Source organism: Rhinatrema bivittatum, chromosome 10 (genome assembly GCF_901001135.1).
Source record: "Rhinatrema bivittatum chromosome 10, aRhiBiv1.1, whole genome shotgun sequence".
Lineage (NCBI taxonomy): Eukaryota > Metazoa > Chordata > Amphibia > Gymnophiona > Rhinatrematidae > Rhinatrema > Rhinatrema bivittatum.
Window position 1 is genome coordinate 73,299,291 of NC_042624.1, and position 18,837 is coordinate 73,318,127.

The following is an 18,837-nucleotide window of genomic DNA, read 5'->3' on the forward strand; positions in this document are numbered from 1 at the left end:
ATTATGAATCCCAGCTTCTGAAGACAATTGATTGTTTGGAATGCATGAGTCTTTAAGGTAGTCTGATCTGAGGCTACCAGCCAGTCATCGAGATAGGGAAAAATCTGTATCGAGAGCTGCCGGAGATGAGCCACCACCACCGCTAAGCATTTTGTGAACACCCTCGGGGCTGAGGAAAGGCCAAAGGGTAGGACTTTGAACTGGTAATGGATGTTCTGAATTTGGAAACAGAGGTATTGCCAGGAGGAAGGGTGCATGGGTATATGGGAATAAGCATCCTTCAGGTCTATGGAGCATAGCCAGTCGTTGGGTTGCAGGAGGGGTAGGATACTCGAGAGATGTCATCTTGAATTTCTCTTTCTGAATGTGTTTGTTGAGATTTCTCAAATCTAAGATGGGTCGAAGACCTCCTGACTTTTTTGGAATGAGAAAATATGGGGAGTAAAATCCCTGATTTTGTAGTGAAGTTGGAAGAACTCCGATAGAATTCTGCACCTGCAGACTGACTAACTGTTCCTGTAGATCTGTTGAATAATTTGATATGATCTTGAGAGAGGAAATTTGCGGAAGTGTGGGAAGAATTAACAGATTTAATCAGTAACCTTCTTTTATGATGTTTAGCACCCAGCAATCCGAAGTAATGTCCTCCCAGCTGGAATAAAAGAGCTGAAGGCAGCCCCCTTTGTAGTGGGGTGGAGGTGGCTCTGGGTAACTCAAAAAGATTGTGCTGGTTTTGGTGGTGGTTGTTGGCGAGGTCACCCATGAGACGGTTGTGGTTGGTATCATTGGTGTTGATAATACTGAGATCTATACGTGTTATACGATCTAAAGGGTGCCCTTCCATAAGGTCTTCTTCGGTATGAAGGATAAAAATTTTTAGAAAAAGAATGTGGGTCTGAAGACGTCAGGGATTGCACTGCCGTATTCTGCTCTTTGAGAAGGGTTACTGTTTCACCAAACTTGGTACCAAAAAGACTGTCCCCCAAACAAGGAATATCCACCAATTTGTCATGGATATCGTCCCTTATGGAACTAGCTCTTAACCATGCCATGCAACATGCTGCTTTTGCCGTCACTGAGGAACGAGCAGATGATTCGAATGACTCAAACTGAACGGAGTAAGTGTCTGAGATCCTCCTCCATGTCTGTGAATGGTTGTGGTAAGGAATTATCGGTTGCCACACATATTGGCTGTAGTTTTATGTAATACAGTATCGAAGAGATACTGTATTACATAAAACTGATGGTGTTGTATCTTCGTGGCCAGCATGGAGAAGTGACAGACCTTACGGCCAAGATCATCCAGGGATTTATGATCCTTCCCTAGTGGTGAATTTGCATGAAGTTTTGATCTTTTGGCCCGTAAATTTGCCAATTCCACCACTACCGAGTTATGGGGTAACTGGGTGGAGTCATATATTTTGGAATTTCGCATCCTGTATTTTAAATCTGTTTTCCTTGAGGCCGCTGAGGTAGAAAAGGTTTTTTCCCCACATCTTATGTAAAACTGCATCCAACACAGCATTTGGTGGTAAGGCAGTTGGTTTAGGCGGCATTTCAAATATCTTCAGGATGCCGAGAACTTCCTCCCGAGGGTCAGGAAGTTTTCCTGTTTCGATATTTAGTAGAGATCCTACTTTTTCTATAAATTTAGCATAGGATAGATCCTCCTGAGGAGAATATGGTTTGGGAAGACCCTTGGGAGGGTCTGATGGAAAACCCGTAGATGACACAGGGGACGACGTAGACCATTGCGAATGTGGAGAATATGGTCGATCCGGAACTGGAATTGATTTTTCTCTTTGCTTTGGTGGCGGGACCGCTGGGATATGTGGAGTAGAAATTGGAGATTGTGAACTCTGATCCCGTGGATGGATCTCATCGAGATCATAGAAAAAGGACGTTAAAGCAAGAGAAATGTGACATCGCCTTTGATGCTAATGTATGATATGAAGGCGTAGGAAATGATTCTGAAGGAGGGGGTGGTGCCCCTAGAGAGAAATCCTGAGAAGGGCGACTTTGTTCCATATGGTGACTTGACTGAGATCTCAGAGAAGAGGACAAATCAGATTGAGAACTCTCCCCCTCTGAAGATTGATTAGTATGTAGGTGAACTATTTCTACATCAGAATCTGTACGTGGCGATTCAGCCAATTGGAGATGTTTTGTCTTGGCCTTCTGTTTGACATGGTGCTCACGTTTAGGTGCATCTTGGGGAGAGGTCAGAAGTGGAGCTATAGGTGGGTCCTGATGTTTTGTACGCTTTGCATTACTATGATGGTGATGGCGAATATGCTCTCTTTTCTGAACATTGTGTTGGGATGACCCAGTTAGCGAAGCAGCCCTCCCCGAAGCACCGTCTGAAGCACCTAGTCTCAAAACGGCGTCTTGAATTAGTAGTGGCGTCGATGCGCCGTGCTTCATGTGGCTATGTTTGCTTTTCCCGTGCCCAGAGTGCTTCGGTGTCGAGGAGCGGGAACGAGGGGGCACAGAGCCCTGTGTCCCCAACGGCGCAGCTGACTTATCTCTCAAGGGAGTCGAAGCCTCGATCTCCCTTCACTGCCCTGGTGGTGGCACCGACCTGGCCGAGTTCCCTTCCAACGAAGTCAATCTTCTTGGCGGCTTCTTTATTTTCTTCGCCGGGCCCGGTGAAGAACGAGGGGACCATAGGCGCACGATTTTTTCAGTGCACTGTCTTCGGGCCCGGGGCAACATCCAACCACAGTCTCTGCAAGAGGCTGTGTCGTGCTCCGGGCCCAAACAAATGTAACAATAATTATGTCCATCAGTGATGGACATAATTTTGCCACATTGGCAATATTTAAAACCAGATGGCTTTGGAGCCATCGCTAACTAGAAAAAAGTCGAAAAAATTAGAAAAGTGAAGAGACGAGGAGAGGAGAAAAAACTGCCCGCGTGCAGTCCTGCTTGCGGAAAAAAAAAAAAGAGACGAGGTAAATCAAGCAATCGCACGGAACCTCACCGCGCAGACGCACAGAGTTCAAAACTCTGCACTCTAGGAGAAGCTCCGCCTGTCGGTCGCTGACGACGCTCCCAGACAGCATGGCTAATTCAGCCTGCTATCACCGGGAAACCTAGCCAATTTCTGTCTTTTTTTTTTTTTAACCTATGCATGCAATTCTGTTCTGTTGCTAGGAAAGTTATGTGGCAGAACCTCTCAGTGTAGCCACTAGATGCTATCATCCCTTTCCTTAAAACCCACTTAGATAGGAGCCGTCCATACCCTTCAGTCCCTCCCATCTGGAGGTTCTGATTGAGTCATCCAATGTTATTATACCTGCCATTTTAACACATTGGGGGGGGGGGGGTGTGTCAAAGAAAGCAGCTGCAGAGTAAACGTTCTTTTTCCCCACACTCTGGGAGGGCCTCCCAGCCTCGGCCAAAGGAGTTTTCTTTTAGAAGAGATACCTCACCATGAACTCCTGTCTGAGGGTCCTTCTTATAATTTATATAGAGATAGACTTAAGCTTGATATTCATTGGAAGCAAAGGGGCTCTCTTCAGGGGACCAAAGACCTGAGAGCCTACTCTACTCACTAGCTAGGCGAGCACCAGTGATGGATCCTGCTGCGAGAGTAGGTAAGGGCAGAGAAGATATCCAGATTAAGATTTAAAGCATTTTTTGCAACTAAAGAGTAGTGGGGAGGTTTTGGGATTCCCCCTTCCCCACCAGGATTTCAGCACAGGATTAATGGAGAAATTACTTACCTGATAATTTAGTTTTCCTTAGTGTAGACAGATGGACTCAGGACCAATGAGTATAGTGTGCTCCTGATAGCAGTTGGAGACTGATCAGATTTCAATCTGACATCAGCCCTAGTACATATACCCCTGCAGGAAGTGCAGCTCTTCAGTATTCTCCTCGAAAAGCATTGCGGATATATGTGTGACTGAATAACTTGATTAACTGGGTTAACTTGAACTGGTTGCTGTGGTTATAGCTGGAGACCGCCAGTGCACTCAACCGAGAAATGCTGACACCCGGTAGGTATGGGTGTCCTAATTAGAGGGAAGCTCGGCTTACCCGTGTTTGTCTTGTTCTCGGGGATTGTCACCCGAGGTTTCCGTGATTGTCGGCAGCCGTGGGCGGGATGCCAAGTCCATCCGTCTACACTAAGGAAAGCGAAATTATCAGGAAAGTAATTTCTCCATTTCCTAGCGTGTAGCAGATGGACTGAAGACCAATGGGATGTACAAAAGCTACTCCCGAACTGGGTGGGAGGCTGCCCGTGGCAGTACTGCCCTTGCAAATGCTGTATCCTCCCGGGCCTGAACATCCAGGCAGTAGAACCTAGAAAAAGGTATGGATGGAGGACCATGTCGCCGCCCGACAGATCTCAGCGGGTGACATCCACTTGGTTTCCACCCAGAACACTGCCTGGGCTCTAGTGGAGTAGGACGACTTGTAGAGATGGAGGCTTGCCTGCCTCTACGTAGGCCGCCTTGATGACTTCTTTGATCCAGCAAGTTATGGTTGCCCGTGAGGCCGCTTCCCCTTGTTTCTTCCCGCTGTGAAGGATGAATAGGTGGTCCGTCTTTCGTACGGATTCCGTCCTTTCCAGGTATCACACTAGGAGTCTGCCGACGTTAAGGTGGCGAAGGCGGCGAGATTCTTCTTATGCCCGTCTGGCGATGGCAGCAAGATGGTCTGGTTTAGATGGAAGTGAAAAACCACTTTTGGGAGGAAAGAGGGGACCGTGCGTAGCTGTATGGATCCCGGTGTGAACCTGAGGAACAGTTCGATAGGACAGTGCTTGAAGCTCGGAGATGCGATGGGCCAAACAGACTGCCACTAGAAATGCAGTCTTCAATGTTAGTAGTCGAAGGGACAGACCGCAGATGGGTCTGAAGGAGGCTCCCACTAGGAAGTCTAACCACCCACCCGAGGCTCTCCAATAGAGTTTTGACTCTGTTGGTTGCCTGATGACTTTCCTCTGGGGATTTTGCACTGATCAGCCAATCGTCCAGATATAGGTGTACGAGGATTCCTTCTTTCCTCAGCGTCGCAGCCACTATCACCATGATTTTGGTGAATGTTCGGGGCCCTGTGGTTAGCCCGAAAGGTAGTGCCCAGAACTGGTAGTGGTGGTCCAGGATCGCGAAGCATAGAAAACGCTGATGCTCGTGGTGGACCGGGATGTGCAGGTAGGCTTCTGACAGATCCAGGGATGTGAGGAATTCTCCCGGCTGTATTGCTCTTATGACAGAGGGTAGGGCTTCCATGTGGAAGCGAGGGACCCTCAGGTGGCGGTTGACGGACCTGAGGTCCAGGATGGGTCGGAACGATAAAATAGATGGAATAGTGCCCAGTATTTTGTTGATGCGTGGACAGCGGCATTATGGCCTTTAAGGCAAGCAATTTGGTCAGCGTGGTTTCCACTGCCATCCTCTTGGCAGGGAGATTTCACAAATTTGTCCGGAGGGATTTTGTGGAAGTCCAGATAATATCCCTCTCGAATGATGGTTAGTACCCACTTCTCCGAAGTTCTCTCGACCCATCTTTGGTAGGATAGGGCTAGCCTGGCCCCAGTGGCTTCTTTCTGTGGATGGGCCGGCTGATTTTCATTGCAGGGTGCGACGGGGGCTGGGCCAGAGCCGGCTCCCCTTTTATTGTGCTTGTTCCGAAAGGACTGGGCCCTGCCTGCGGGGCGAGATGTTTGATATGTACTCTTGTACGATTTGAAGCGCTGTGATCCCCTGCCCTTAGATGTTCGGGGAGAGGGGTGCTGGCTTCTCTTGTTCTTGTCCTCCGGTAGCCACGGTAATGGGGATTCGCCCCATTTGTCGGCTAACTTCTCCAGTTTGCTCCCGAACAGGAGGGTTCCCTTAAAAGGCATTCTTGTGAGTCTCGTCTTGGACTTGGCTGACCAGCTTCAGAGCCATAGTTGTCTTCTGGCTGCCACAACGGACAAAACGCCCTGGCTGTGGTGCATACCAGGTCGGAGGTCGCATCCATAAGGAACGATACGTGTTTCGACGGGCATAGTGGCGATCCTGGTCTTACATAAGCAGGCGCGTGTCACCACGGCACAGCAGGCCGCGATCTGTAGTGACACAGCTGAAACGTCAAATGACTGAGGATAGATTCCAGATATCTGTCCTGGGCATCCTTGAGTGCCGCTCCTCTCTCAACTGGGATGGTAGTGCGCTTTGCGACCACGCAGACCATGGCATCTACTTTGGGGAATGCCAGGAGATCTTTGGCAGCAGGGTTCAGGGGATACATGGTTGCTAGGGTCCAGCCCACTTTCAACATAGCCTCCGGTGACTCCCACTCCAGGTCAATCAGCTTTTGGATGGCTTGTAGCAAAGGAAAATGGCAGGAGGCTTGGCAGAGTCCCTCTAGGAGGGAGGTAGTCTTAGGTTCCCCTGTGGCACTTGAGCCTGGGATAGCGAGCTCTTTCAAGCTGTGCACCACGAGGTCTGAAAGCTCGTCTTTGGCGAAGAATCGCCTCATGGTTCGGTAAGGTTCTGCTCCTGGAGGGATTTCTCCTTCCTCCAGGGAGTCTTGATCCTCGTCCGAAGTGTCCGTGTCCCCAATGCTGGGGCTTTTGGGCGGACGAGGCACTTCTCTGGGTTTAGAGAGTCCCGGGACGTTAGGGTCCTCTGGCGGAGGCTGTGGCATCAGAGGCGCCGTTGCATGTGGACAAAGGTATGTAGGTCTTTGAAGAATTCTACCCAGGAGAAATATGCTGGGTCTAAATTGAGGCGCGCTGTGTCCCCGGGGAGCCCTGTTTGAAAAAGGCTCCTGCTGGGGGTAGCGAGGTCCGGTGTAATGTCTGTGGATCCAGATCCCAGTACCGACTGGATCACCCAGAGCCTCCTCGCACTGTATACACAGGGCCATGGCCTCTTCGTGCTGCACAGCTCTAATGTGCATGCTGGGCAGAGGCCTTGAGCTTCTTGTCTGGGGGTGCCATAGCTTGTGCAGATAGGATTGAAGAAACCTCCGATTTGTGCGTTCAAGACTACCCCGGGAGGCTTAGTTGTGCGCTCCGGGCACGCCAAATTTGTGCGTGTAGGTCGAATGTGTGCTCAAGAAGATGCGCACGCCACTGCGAGCACGGGGTTTACTTATGTGCCCGGCACAGTAAAGCGTGTGGCTGTGCGCCCGGCACCCTCGTGTGCATCGCTGTGCGCATGGCACTTGTGCGCACAGATCGAATCGGAAGACAGGGCAGCAATCAAGCGAAAATGGCGACGGCGACCACACGAGCAATATCGCGACCACATCGGAGGGTCTCCACGTGGGAGGACCCTCGTATCGGACTGGGGTCTAGCCCGGAAAAGGCCGATCAACCCGGTGGCACTGACACTAGCTGGCGATCTGTGTGGCTCTTTGAGCCTCGGAGACTTTTAGGAAGTTTTCTATCTTACCTTGTCTCGGCATTTCCCGGTCACGTTCCGGGCGGTCTCCAGCTGCAGGGGGGGAGAGGGAAAAAGTACCTTCACCGCCGCGCTCGAAGTTGCACCTGCTGCCTCCCAGCCGCGCCCAAAGTCGGGGGCTAAGTCCATGCCGGGAACTGGCTGCCCTCTGAGGGATCGCGAAAATCACCTCAGGAATTCTCAACTGGGGAAGGAACCCATAGGTATCACCGCAGGAGAGTGAGGCTCATCTGTAGAGGTAAGGTTTCTTTGGTTAGAATAATAACGCTGAGCAAGCATGTATAGAGTCCCAAACTGCTATGGAGAAGGAAAATACTTGAGAGCATGGCATCCTGCAGGGGTATACGTACTAGGGCCGATGTCAGATTGAAATCTGATCAGTCTCCAACTGCTATCAGGAGCACATTGGTCCTGAGTCCATCTGCTGCACGCTAGGAAATAGCCTGGTCCCCAGATTTTTCCACAAGAGAAGTCACCTAAAGTAATAGTTGAGGAATAAAGAACAGCATAACCAAAGGAAAATAGTATAAGAAGGAGATCCCATCCGGATTTCCACCCAAGGAATCAGGACAGGCTGGGTATCCACAGGAAAGAAGACATCAAAAGTAGGATTTTTGCAGTTAAAAGGAAACCCTCTCATGAGGATTCTCCGGGACAGCCACTGGGAGAGTATGCGCATTTAAAGTCACCATAGGCTCTACCCAGAGGTCTGTAATAAGGACACCTACCTACACAAAGAAACCGTGTAACTACAGTCAGAGGTACACTCAATGTTGACAAATGGACTTTAATTTAACTTTAAGAATCTGTAAACTTTATTTTAACACCCAGACCCGGTTCCATGTAATTACTGAATTATTGCTACAGCCTCTCACCTCATGAGAAGCACTTAAGAGTACAGCACACACACTGGAGACCTCTTTTTATCATCTGGGCCATAAGGGAGCGTTGCTCGTCAGCGTGGGAGTGAATGGTTAACCGGAGCAACCCCAAGGAAATAAGTTAGACTGGGGGCCCTTGGGACACCCCACTAAGGGTTATATGCATGAGAACTGCCATCGGGAGCACGGATTCCATTCCTGAGCCAGGTCTTCTGCTCCCCACACCACTGAAAGGTAGCTTTCACAGCCCCAGGAAAAAGGGAATCCTACTGCCGTTCAACGGCAACAGCCAGCAGCCGGACTGCAGGCCATGATAGCGGGCTCTACAGGGAGCCCTGGTGCATGGCCGTGGTTGAGAACGGAAGGTATAGAAACAGTATATAAAAAACAGATACCCAGATAGTCCCGAATTAAGCTCAGCTCGAGTTCCAGTTGATCTGGAACTCCAAAGAAGCAGATCACTTCCAGGCCGCAAAAAGAAAAATGACGCATGGCTGCAGCAGTAAAGAACGCTTAATTACGAACACTAGGAATACTCAAAAAGTAAGAGAACATGCCTGGCTTTCACAGGGCTCAAAGAATCAGGAAAACCTCCGTCCATCACTCAGAATCTCCAGGAAAAAGTGAGAACCCTGTGCATGGAATACATATCCCGCCGTGGCTGCCCTCTCTACTCCCTCCCATCTGTGCCAGATTACAGCAGCTTCCCTCCCCTCCTTGGGTCAAGTGTTGACAGAGAGCGGCCTCCCCACGCACAGACAGACACGGCACTATCACGACAGAAACGCAATCAGTACACCAACCTCAAACACCTCTTCTTCATCAAACACCGCAGTCATCGCTCTCAGCTAAGCCACCTACTTCAGCACTATGGGAAATGAAGTCTTCAAGGGCCCGTAAGCGGCGCCTACGGGAAAAAATAAAGAGTCAGCGAAACACACAACTCCCGAAACCCCCCGCGGCACCTACTACACCCAAGCCGTACCGGAATAGACGAAGCTGCACACACTTCGCCTCCGTTTGTTAGTTTAATGAAGTCCCGAGCAGTAAGAAACAATCTATCCTATCCCACCGCAAAATTTGTAGAGAAACCCCAGGGGCCACTGCTCAGCTACGGGACTCGCAGGGGCCTTCTCGCCGGACGGATATGACGTCACTAGCTGAGGGCTCTGCAGGGAGAGATCTTATTTACAAAGGGGGGTCATTTTCCAAGACGCGACCGGGCCTACACCTTCCTCGACCTCAGTGGTTGTTTTTAATCATAGACTGTTGTTACAGCTCTAAAATGTTGGCACGTCTAGAATCGTTTTTTTTGCTTTGAACGTGACAGATAGTCGTCGGATTCATAGTCCCTATGTAGTTATAGAGGTCACTAACTGAGAAATGATAAAATGTTGAAATTAAAGAACAGTTCTATAATTTTACTCTCCACAAAAAAAAATGTCAACATACAAAATAAAAAAGATTAGAACACGCTCGCGCTAACTGAAAGAGCTGCGCAACAGGTTCCCGCCCGGGGCCGTTCCACGCCTGCGCTCGTTGCTTTCGACTGCCGTGGAGGTCGTTGCTATGACGACGGAGAAAGCGGTAGGTCCAGGGCCTAAGTAACAGGTTGGGACTTCAGAGGATTCATTTATCCAGCGGCCAGAAAGGAAAGCTGGATTTTATTTCTAGGCCGGTTGGCCTGGTCTGACAGATCTTGGGGAGGAAAACTAAAACGTTTCGGTCATTATTCTGTTTAAAATCCAGCACTGCTTTTGTATTTGAGATGCGCCTTGATTGAAAACGAGTCCCCTGGCTAATAGTCGCTCGGATCCTGCACTAGGGTAAGTGACACGGGCGCATGTTTTGTGGATGTTCCACTATGTTATCAATATAATTATTATTAACGTTAGAAAGCATTAGGGGCCAGTCAACCCATCCGATCCGGTGAGTGGACTGACACCTCTGCAAAGACGAGTGTCCTCTTCTTTAACATTTTCCCCGAATTAAATACTCATTTGTGAGAGGGTACCGCACGGCTTTCCAGGCCAACATATCTTTTGGCAATAAGTGTCACCAGGTTGTTGTGTCAGGAGTGTGACGGGTATAGGATAAAAAGTCTGAGACTTGCACACGTTTCTTTCTGTTGTCCTTGGATAAAGAGGTGAAGTGACATGTTTAGGGTCACACAGACAAGGCCGATGCAGTAATCTGGGTGTTAAGAAACCGTGGGGCCGATGCAATACTGTGCATTACGGCTTAACACTCCATTGGATGTGCATTTTGGACCCATGTCCATAACCCCCGATCCAATACGGAATTAGCGCATCCAAATCACCGCATAGCTAATAGCACTTATCAAATTTAAATTCATGTAGATGAGGCTATTAGCTAATCTCTGCAATCCAATAATCAATAGCCCGGGACTGGCGTAAAAATATGCCACGCTCAAGAGCATATTGAAAAAAAAAATCCTGCTTTCTGTGATTCCTCCTAGTAGTATCGTCCCGATACTAAGTAGGAGGAACCAAATAAAGCAGTATTTAGTTAAAAAAAAAAAAGTTTTTGAAAAAAAAAATCTGTATGCCCAATACACATACAAGATACACGCTCCAGGGTATATATTTTCTGCGTTTCTATGCCGGGTTGCAGGAGAAAACACACTTATAGATCGTCCATTTTCCCAACCCGCACTAACAGACACCTTTCCTGTGCGCCCGATGCTGAGGAGGTGCTAGGGATGCACATTTTTCCCTAGCATCTCCTTTTTAGCGCGACCTCGCATTTAAATTTTGAATCGCACATGCAGGAGAGGTGGCTGGGCGTACATTTGGAAAACGAGCACTCAACACTGAGCGCCCGTTTTCTGCACACAATTCTTGCTTTGACCCCAGTTTGCTGATTTTTAGCGCACATTTTTTATGTCCAGTTTATTTTTTTCAAACTCCCGATGCAGTAAGCTAATGAAATGCAAATGCAATGGGAATTTAAAAAATGCTTGTTTAATAGTTAAATGTGTGTTTTGCATAGGTCCAACACACATTTTAATTCAGGAGGGGGAGGCATCCCTGACAGCCATAAGTAATGGTAACTTGACAAGTAGTGGCTAAGTAGCAGTAAATTGCACCAGATAGCCAGATAAATACTGACTTATCTGGCACCTGATACCCAAATAGTCAGTACTTATCCAGGAGAGTGGCATCAGCTGCTGCTTTTCCAGATAAGTCCAGACTTATCTAGGTAAGTCAATACTTATCTGTGGACATTTTTGAACATTTTTGAACTTTTTTCCCCTTTTTCAGGAGTTTTAAGTGCCAGTGCAATAGCACTGGAAAGTTAACGCCAGCTATGACCCAGAGTTAAGTGTCCAGCGCTCTCAAAAAGGTGCGCTGGCCAGATGCAGTCTCCGCATTGGAGAATACTGCTTAATGCCCTCATTTGCATGGGATTTGTATGCAAGGTTGCTAAGCAATGCTCCTGTTTAGAAACTAGAGTGCATAAACCCCTGTGTGAAGCAGAAACTTTGAAACAATCAATAAACAAAAAATTCTGCTACTTATGGCTCTTATAATGTTATATTATATATAGAGGGTGTGGATGTCTAGTCACTGGCTCATGAGTAAAGCCTATAATGACACTGAGACCTGGTATATGTAGTGCGGCAGGCTGTGAATTTTTTGATGAAGCCTTAAAGCACAATATCCAGTTTAATCATTGGTCATTCCTCACCACAGTCTTTGTGTAGGCTCAAGATCACATAACTATAATAAGCATAAGATAGTGCACTAAACACTATTTAGAGTGCACTTATCTAGGTCCTGAAGGTAATCCTCCAACTCTGCAGGGTTTCGGAGTGTAACACTCTTTCTTCAGGGAGCTTCAGGATGTCTTGAATAGATAACTTGAGCTTTCATAAGCGTGCTTGCAACAGCATAGTCTCCGCTGTGGTTGTGGTTGCCGCATCATGAGTGTAACACTCCGAAACCCTGCAGAGTTGGAGGATTACCTTCAGGACCCAGATAAGTGCACTCTAAATAGTGTTAAGTGCACTATCTTATGCTTATTATAGTTATGTGATCTTGAGCCTACACAAAGACTGTGGTGAGGAATGACCAATGATTAAACTGGATATTGTGCTTTAAGGCTTCATCAAAAAATTCACAGCCTGCTGCACTACATATACCAGGTCTCAGTGTCATTATAGGCTTTACTCATGAGCCAGTGACTAGACACTTATGATGGTCATCCACACCCTCTATATATAATATAACATTATAAGAGCCATATGTAGCAGAATTTCCTGTTTAGAAACTAGCATGTTAAAGTGCAGCAGAAAGGTGCATTTGGCTGAATGCACCTTTCTGCAACGGCCTGAGAGTCTGTGCTAGAGGGGAGGCTCACTCATTTCCAGACTTACCTAAAAAACAGTTGCATTCATAGGAGGCAGACTCTTTGTCTTGCTCTAGAATTAATCATTATATTGTATTCATCACCTAACAAGGTTGAAAAGGTGATTGTCATGCAGTACATAAAATATGCATAGGCTTTCTTTACAACAAGCGCAGATTTCTAAAATTTGTGCATGTGAGCAAGAGTGAGACTTTGGGGGGAAGGGAAGTTGTGTATGTGTGTGTGAGAAAGAAAAGTTGATTTTGCATGAGTGACAGAGAGACAAGAGTCGTAGGGGTGTGTGTAATTGAAGAGTGCTTGTATGTTTGTGCCAGATATGCTGTGCCAGATATGCTGTAGTTTTTGTCATGTAGTGTCATGTAGTGTGTTTATGTGATATAAGGAGGTAGTGTGTGTTTGTGCTTATTTCTGTCTGTGTACATTTTTCAACTTATATGTGTAAGTTTATGTTGCTGGTAAGTTTACATGCATGAGTTCTATAGCACTGGTAAGGGAGACAAAACCCAGGCGTCTGGACTGATCTGTGGTACTACAGGAACGAAAATTAGCAGGTAAGAACCAATTTTCCTATTTTTACTATGCTTGTAAATTGCTATGGGCTTGGTGGTATCAGCACGAAATAATAAAGTCACCATATTGGCAATATAGCTATACTTTAACCGTCAATTGGCAATGAAAAGTACATACTTTCCAATGTAGTAGAAGGATTTGTGACTTTCATTCAGTATCAGTTCCTGTAGCTATAGCAAACTGGTTACACATGCATTTAGTGGCAACAGGCTGGAGATCCTTGCAGTGTTATTACTGTAGTTTAATTGGAAGTATTGCAAATGCAGGATTTGCCTGATTGTGACCATTACAGTAAAGAAGAATTGAGCATGTGCATGAAGAGCTGCCTAGAGTCCTCCAAATTCAGGCCTCTTACAGGCAGAATCTAGTGATTGAGCCATGACATGACTATCTGGATCATACAGCTGAAGTACAGTAGTTTATTTTAATGGGTACAGCATGAATCTAGCTTTTTAATAATCTAAAATGTTAACACTAAATGAAAGCTAAAGAATTTCAATTACTCTTTTCATTATGTATATTATATTGCAGAATTGGGGTAAATGATCTGTGTAAATTTCCATATAGAATAACACAGAATTTTAATAAAACTAGCATACAGTAACTGTCACATTTTTAAATGTCTTTGTAATAACTCTAATAATATATTTTCTGTTTTTGTTTTTGTGTTCCCCAAGAAAAAGATGGAGCCAGAACCTAGCCCGTCCATTTTGTTGAATTGTGTGTTAGAGGGAGATGAAGAGGAGTTGCCCAAATTATTAGGGGATGTAGGGAATCCTCGCCACAAGAAGATGCTTCAGCACCTGATGGAGCAAGATGTTGCTGGGAGAAGCATTGTGCATATAGCCTGCATGATGGGACGTAGCAACATCATCCAGGAGTTTGCAAAAAACGGTGTGAGCCTGAATGAGAAAACAGCTAGAGGTACACTGGATTTATTATTATTATTTATTAATCAATTCTAATTTATTTATTTATCTGTTAAATTTATATAACACCTTTCAAAATTCCTAGCAGCATTTGACCATGAAATTGTCTGGAACTTTTCTCAGCCACATTCCATGTAAATCTGATTTTTAGGCATTTATAAAGCTTCTTTCCTATTAAACACCCAAAAGCAGTACAATGTTTTTCATACAAAGTAATTTTCTGCATAGTTTGCCCCTCAAAGCATGGGCCCAGTCTGGCTGAGGGCTTTTATGTCATATGTTTTTGCCACAGCAAAATTCCCTCACCCATTCAAGAAAACTAATATCGTTGCCATTCTGAACTCACATAAGCCAAACAACAATCTAAATCGCTATCATCCTATCTTTCTCCTATTGGTTCTTTCTTTATCGTCCATGTCAGACCAGTCCAAACAAGTGGATTATGTCCCCCTTGATGGAGAAAAAAAGCTCAAAGCTGACTTCAGTCCCCGTATAGGGGTCTGGTGCTGCATTCAGCTCTTAAGTATTTCTCTGCCTCCAGCAGTGCAGGCATGTGGACTGGTGCTGCAGCTACATGTAGGTTGCACCTGGGAAAACATTTTAGGCTCAGACTCTTGGAGGAACATAGGTCGCTCCCAGGAAGACTTTACTCTCAGGTTCTTGGTAAAGCATAGGCCGAATCTTGGGGCGCTCTAGATTATCCTGATTGGATTGATTCTCTTTTCCCCCTTAGGAAAGACTCAATTGGGGTCCGAGTTCCCGCACTGATGGTTCAAACACTGGGTAGTCCCAGGTGATTTGTTCCCTTGGTAGATAGGCAGCAGGAGCTACTAACAGCACACACTCTCTGTATTCTGGGAGAGAAACAGGGAGACAATAGTTTAAAAAAAAACAAACAACCCACAGCCTTTTTCCTGAACTACCTCCCAGTCTCCTGTGGTGCTATGCCAGATTTGGACTCAATCAGGGGGTCTGAGATGATCACTGTCCCCTTTCCCTCCCTCTGCTGGCAATTTGCACTATGGTGTCCATGATTAAGCTAGTGGATGTTTCTTGCCTCTTCAGAGACAAACTCAGAGACATAGTTGCTCAGATCAAGGAGCAACATGTGACAGTCCTTTTGCTCTCAACCAGCTCAGAGCAATAGCTGACTTCAGTGTGGCCCTACTTCACCTATAAGCATTCAGACTTTCCAGCGATACCATGCTCCTCCTCTGCTCCTGCAACAGCAGCAACTTCCGGATCGGCAGTATTATAGGCGCCAACCAAAAGCAGGAACACCTGAACCGAATTTTTGACCAAGCTCCAAATCCAGCTCTTAACTCCTCCGGTAGGGGGGAGAATTCATCTCCATCGGAAGGAGTGGTGCAAATTCACTAGGGATCGCTGGGTACTCAAGATTGTGGAATCTGGTTACTGCTTCTGTTTTTCCGGGATTCCAACACTTCCCCATTACTGTCTCAATCAGCATAGCTCCATCTGGAGGTGGAGTCGCTTCTCAGACAGCAGGTGATAGAAACTGTTATGCCCCACCAACATAGCCAGGGATTCCACTCCCACTATTTCCTTATCCCGAAGAGATCAGGTGGATTGAGACCCATCCTGGATTTACAAAGTCTGAAGAAGAAACTGTTATAGGAGAACTTCAAGATGAGCTCCCTCCACTTAATTCTGCCCTTCATCCAAGTGGGGGAGCGGATGTCCACCCTGGATCTGAAAGATGTGTATGTCCACATCTATCCCTCCCACTGGCATTATCTGTGCTTTGTGGTGAATCCTCTCACTACCAGTCTTGGGTGCTCCCCATCAGTCTTTCAGCAACACTAAAGGTCTTTACCAAATGCCTAGTTGTAGTAGATGCGCATCTCCGTCATTAGGGCATCTGTGTCTTCCCTTACCCGGACGATTGGCTAGTTACAGCGACTAGCCAAGAAGGAGTGTTGATCTCCCTGGAGAAGACAATTCAACTCCTGCAGTCCTTAGGGTTCCTAGTAAATTTCAAGAAATCAGCACTGATCCTGTCTCAGAAAATCAGATTTATGGGACATGAATAGATTCTCTGCAAGAAAAATAATTTTTTTCATCAGATCAAGTGGATGTCCTCAGATCCCTAGCTCATTGTTTAGTAAACATGTTGTGCTTGCCGTCCATGGGAGACCACAACAGGCAGCCCTACCTCCGGCCCCGGGAACCCGGCCTCCCACGCCGTCCAATGCATGGCCTCTCAAGGCCCGACCAGGCCGGTGCGTCTGCCCCGACGCCGGCGTCCCTCTGATCCTCCCAGGCGCGCTCGCGCAATCTGCCCTGCCTCTTAAAGGGCCAGAGGCAGGAATAGTACCAGCAGGCCCGCTGATGACATCCCAACCCATGGGACCTCGCCTCGGCAACAGGTCCTACTCTTCTGAGTGTGTGTTGTCGTTGTATTATTTATAATTGTTTTATGGATTCTTAGATATGTGTTTTATTTAAATTGTTTATATGTTGGTTGCGATTATTTTATGATGTAAACCGATATGATATTATATGAATGCTGCGACCGTCCTGCCTTACCTCTTTTTCTCCCCTTTCTCTCTCTTTGGGCAAGATGGCTGCCTCTGGTGCCGAGGGTCTCGGCGTTGCCAAACCAGCATGGGCATCCCCATCCACCATGCTCACTCCTGTGGCCTCCTAGGGCGCGAGCGCGCACATCTCCTATGCTCAAATACACGTCATGGCGGGAACCTCGGGGGCGGCCCCACCACATGACGTCAGTACCTCTGGGTATATCTAGCCTCTGCTTTCACTACCACCTTGAGTTAGCAAGGACTTTGGTTTAAGCTACTCTGACCGCTCTAAGCTGCACGCTTAGGCGCTGCTTCACTCCAAGGACCTCGCTCCAATAGAAGCTCAAGATACCCGCTCCTCGGGGGTCTCTCGCTTCCAACTACCCTTCTGGGTCCTCTCTAACTAGACAACCGCTCCTTGGGGGTCTTTCTCTCTCTTCTACATTTTGGGATATCGGACCATTGGGTACTCGCTCCTCAAGGGCCTACCAGCCATTATATCCTGCACCACGGACCTTCAGTCCCAACTTTCCACCATCAGGAAGACACCGTCATTCCTGTGAGAACCTCTACGACCCGCTGCTCCAGCTCCACCCACCAGCTGTGACGTTACCCGCACTGCCTATCGTGAAACATCTGGGTGAGGCATCACATCTGAGCCTGTTGAACGTACTGGCGCTTCTGGGATCAGTGCCTTACCTTCTTGCTTTACCATCTATCTACAAGCAGTACAATAAAGCCTCTATCCATACTGTGTCTGCTATCTGAGTTCAGCCTATTGCAGTGGTTCCCCACAGGGCCCCTCCCCGTGGGCGGAGTCATCTCCATTGTGACCAAGGGTCCATAATGCCACAAACACAACAATGAATACCGGAATAAAAAAATACAAATAAATAAATAAAATAAATAATAAATTGCCTGCTCTGCGTTCCTGATTCCTGCTCCTGTATTCCTTCTCCTGGTTCCTGCTTTCCGTCCTCACTCCTTACCCTCTTGGACTGATCTCCTGGCTCTGACCCTGCTTCGCCCTCGGATTCCGCTCATCTGCTGCCTGCCTCGACCATCTGCCTGTTTCTGATGCTCCTTGATTGCTGCCTGCCTCGACTCTAGGACTGTGTCTGGTTCCCTCATCCGCTGCCTGCCCTGACCTCTGGTACGTCTGGCCTCGCTCCGATCATCTCTCTCCTGGGAGGGTTATCCCCGAGAGATCCGCGCCTAAGTCCTGCCAGCCCCGGTACCCAAGGGCTCAACCTGTGGGGAACAAGGGCTGGTAAAGGTGAAGCTCCTGTTGGGTCTCCTCCCCACAGCCGCTTTCTGACGTTGAGGACCTGCAGGGGCCTTACCCTGGATGTAGCGTCAACCTCGTCTCGGCCAAGGGTCCACCGAACAACAAAACAACAGTCAAGGAAGTGCTAGTTGTTCTAAGCCTCATAGCGGCAGTTTATGTGGTCGCTCTAACCCAGGGGTCGGGAACCCATGGCTCGCGAGCCAGATATGGCTCTTTTGATGGCTGCATCTGGCTTGCAGACAAATCTACTAAATCAATGTGTCGCCACACTTTCCAGAAAGCACTTCAAACCTTCTTGACCAAACATCAAGGACAACATCTCATGGTGTACACAGACAATCAAGTAGCCATGTTTTATATAAACAAAGACGGAGGGTCAGGTTCCTGGATCCTCTGTCAAGAAACGCTTCGCATTCTGACGTTGGCAGTATCCAATCAAGTCTCGATACAAGCCACTTACCTTCCCGGTCTCAACAATGTAACAGCGGATCGCCTCAGCAGAATTTTCCATCCACACGAATGGACTTTGAACCGGGATGTAGTGGCCAACATATTCCATCAGTGGGGGTTTCCAACCATAGATCTATTTGCCACAGAGAGCAACCGACAGACTCAGGCATTTTGCTCCATCTACCACAGCAAACTTCGTTACGCTCTGGACAGGGCCGGTGCAAGGGTATTAGGCACCCTAGGCAAACCTTACAGTTTGGCGCCCCCTCCCCATACACAATTTTAAATTATGCATTTATAACATATTTTACATGAAAAATGACATTATGAGGTAAAATTAATATACAAGTTGTTGTGATAATTTCATGCACTGTTGTG

The 18,837-nt window shown here is 47.3% G+C and overlaps 2 protein-coding genes across 14 annotated transcripts in view; one reads left to right on the plus strand and one right to left on the minus strand.

Annotated features, from left to right (window-relative positions):
• The window catches only part of KLHL20 (kelch like family member 20), a 139,721-nt gene extending 129,966 nt beyond the window's left edge, over nt 1-9,755 (minus strand). For 3 of the 8 annotated variants that reach the window (XR_003859083.1, XR_003859082.1, XM_029618959.1), the window contains exons 1-2: nt 9,273-9,418; nt 9,091-9,194 (exon numbers count right to left, since the gene is read on the minus strand). The gene's annotated coding sequence lies outside the window, so the exon portion shown is untranslated. Of the gene's footprint in view, nt 1-8,844; nt 8,975-9,090; nt 9,195-9,272; nt 9,419-9,739 lie in introns of those variants that run through there. The other 5 variants (XM_029618963.1, XM_029618964.1, XM_029618960.1 and 2 more) reach the window with 4 other exon arrangements.
• Nucleotides 9,515-18,837, plus strand: part of ANKRD45 (ankyrin repeat domain 45) — a 124,442-nt gene continuing 115,119 nt past the window's right edge. For 4 of the 6 annotated variants that reach the window (XM_029618970.1, XM_029618971.1, XM_029618966.1 and 1 more), the window contains exons 1-2: nt 9,881-10,113; nt 13,927-14,173. In XM_029618970.1, coding sequence (XP_029474830.1) covers nt 13,933-14,173 — 241 coding nt within the window. In that variant the 5' untranslated portion in view covers nt 9,881-10,113; nt 13,927-13,932. The other 2 variants (XM_029618968.1, XM_029618967.1) reach the window with 2 other exon arrangements.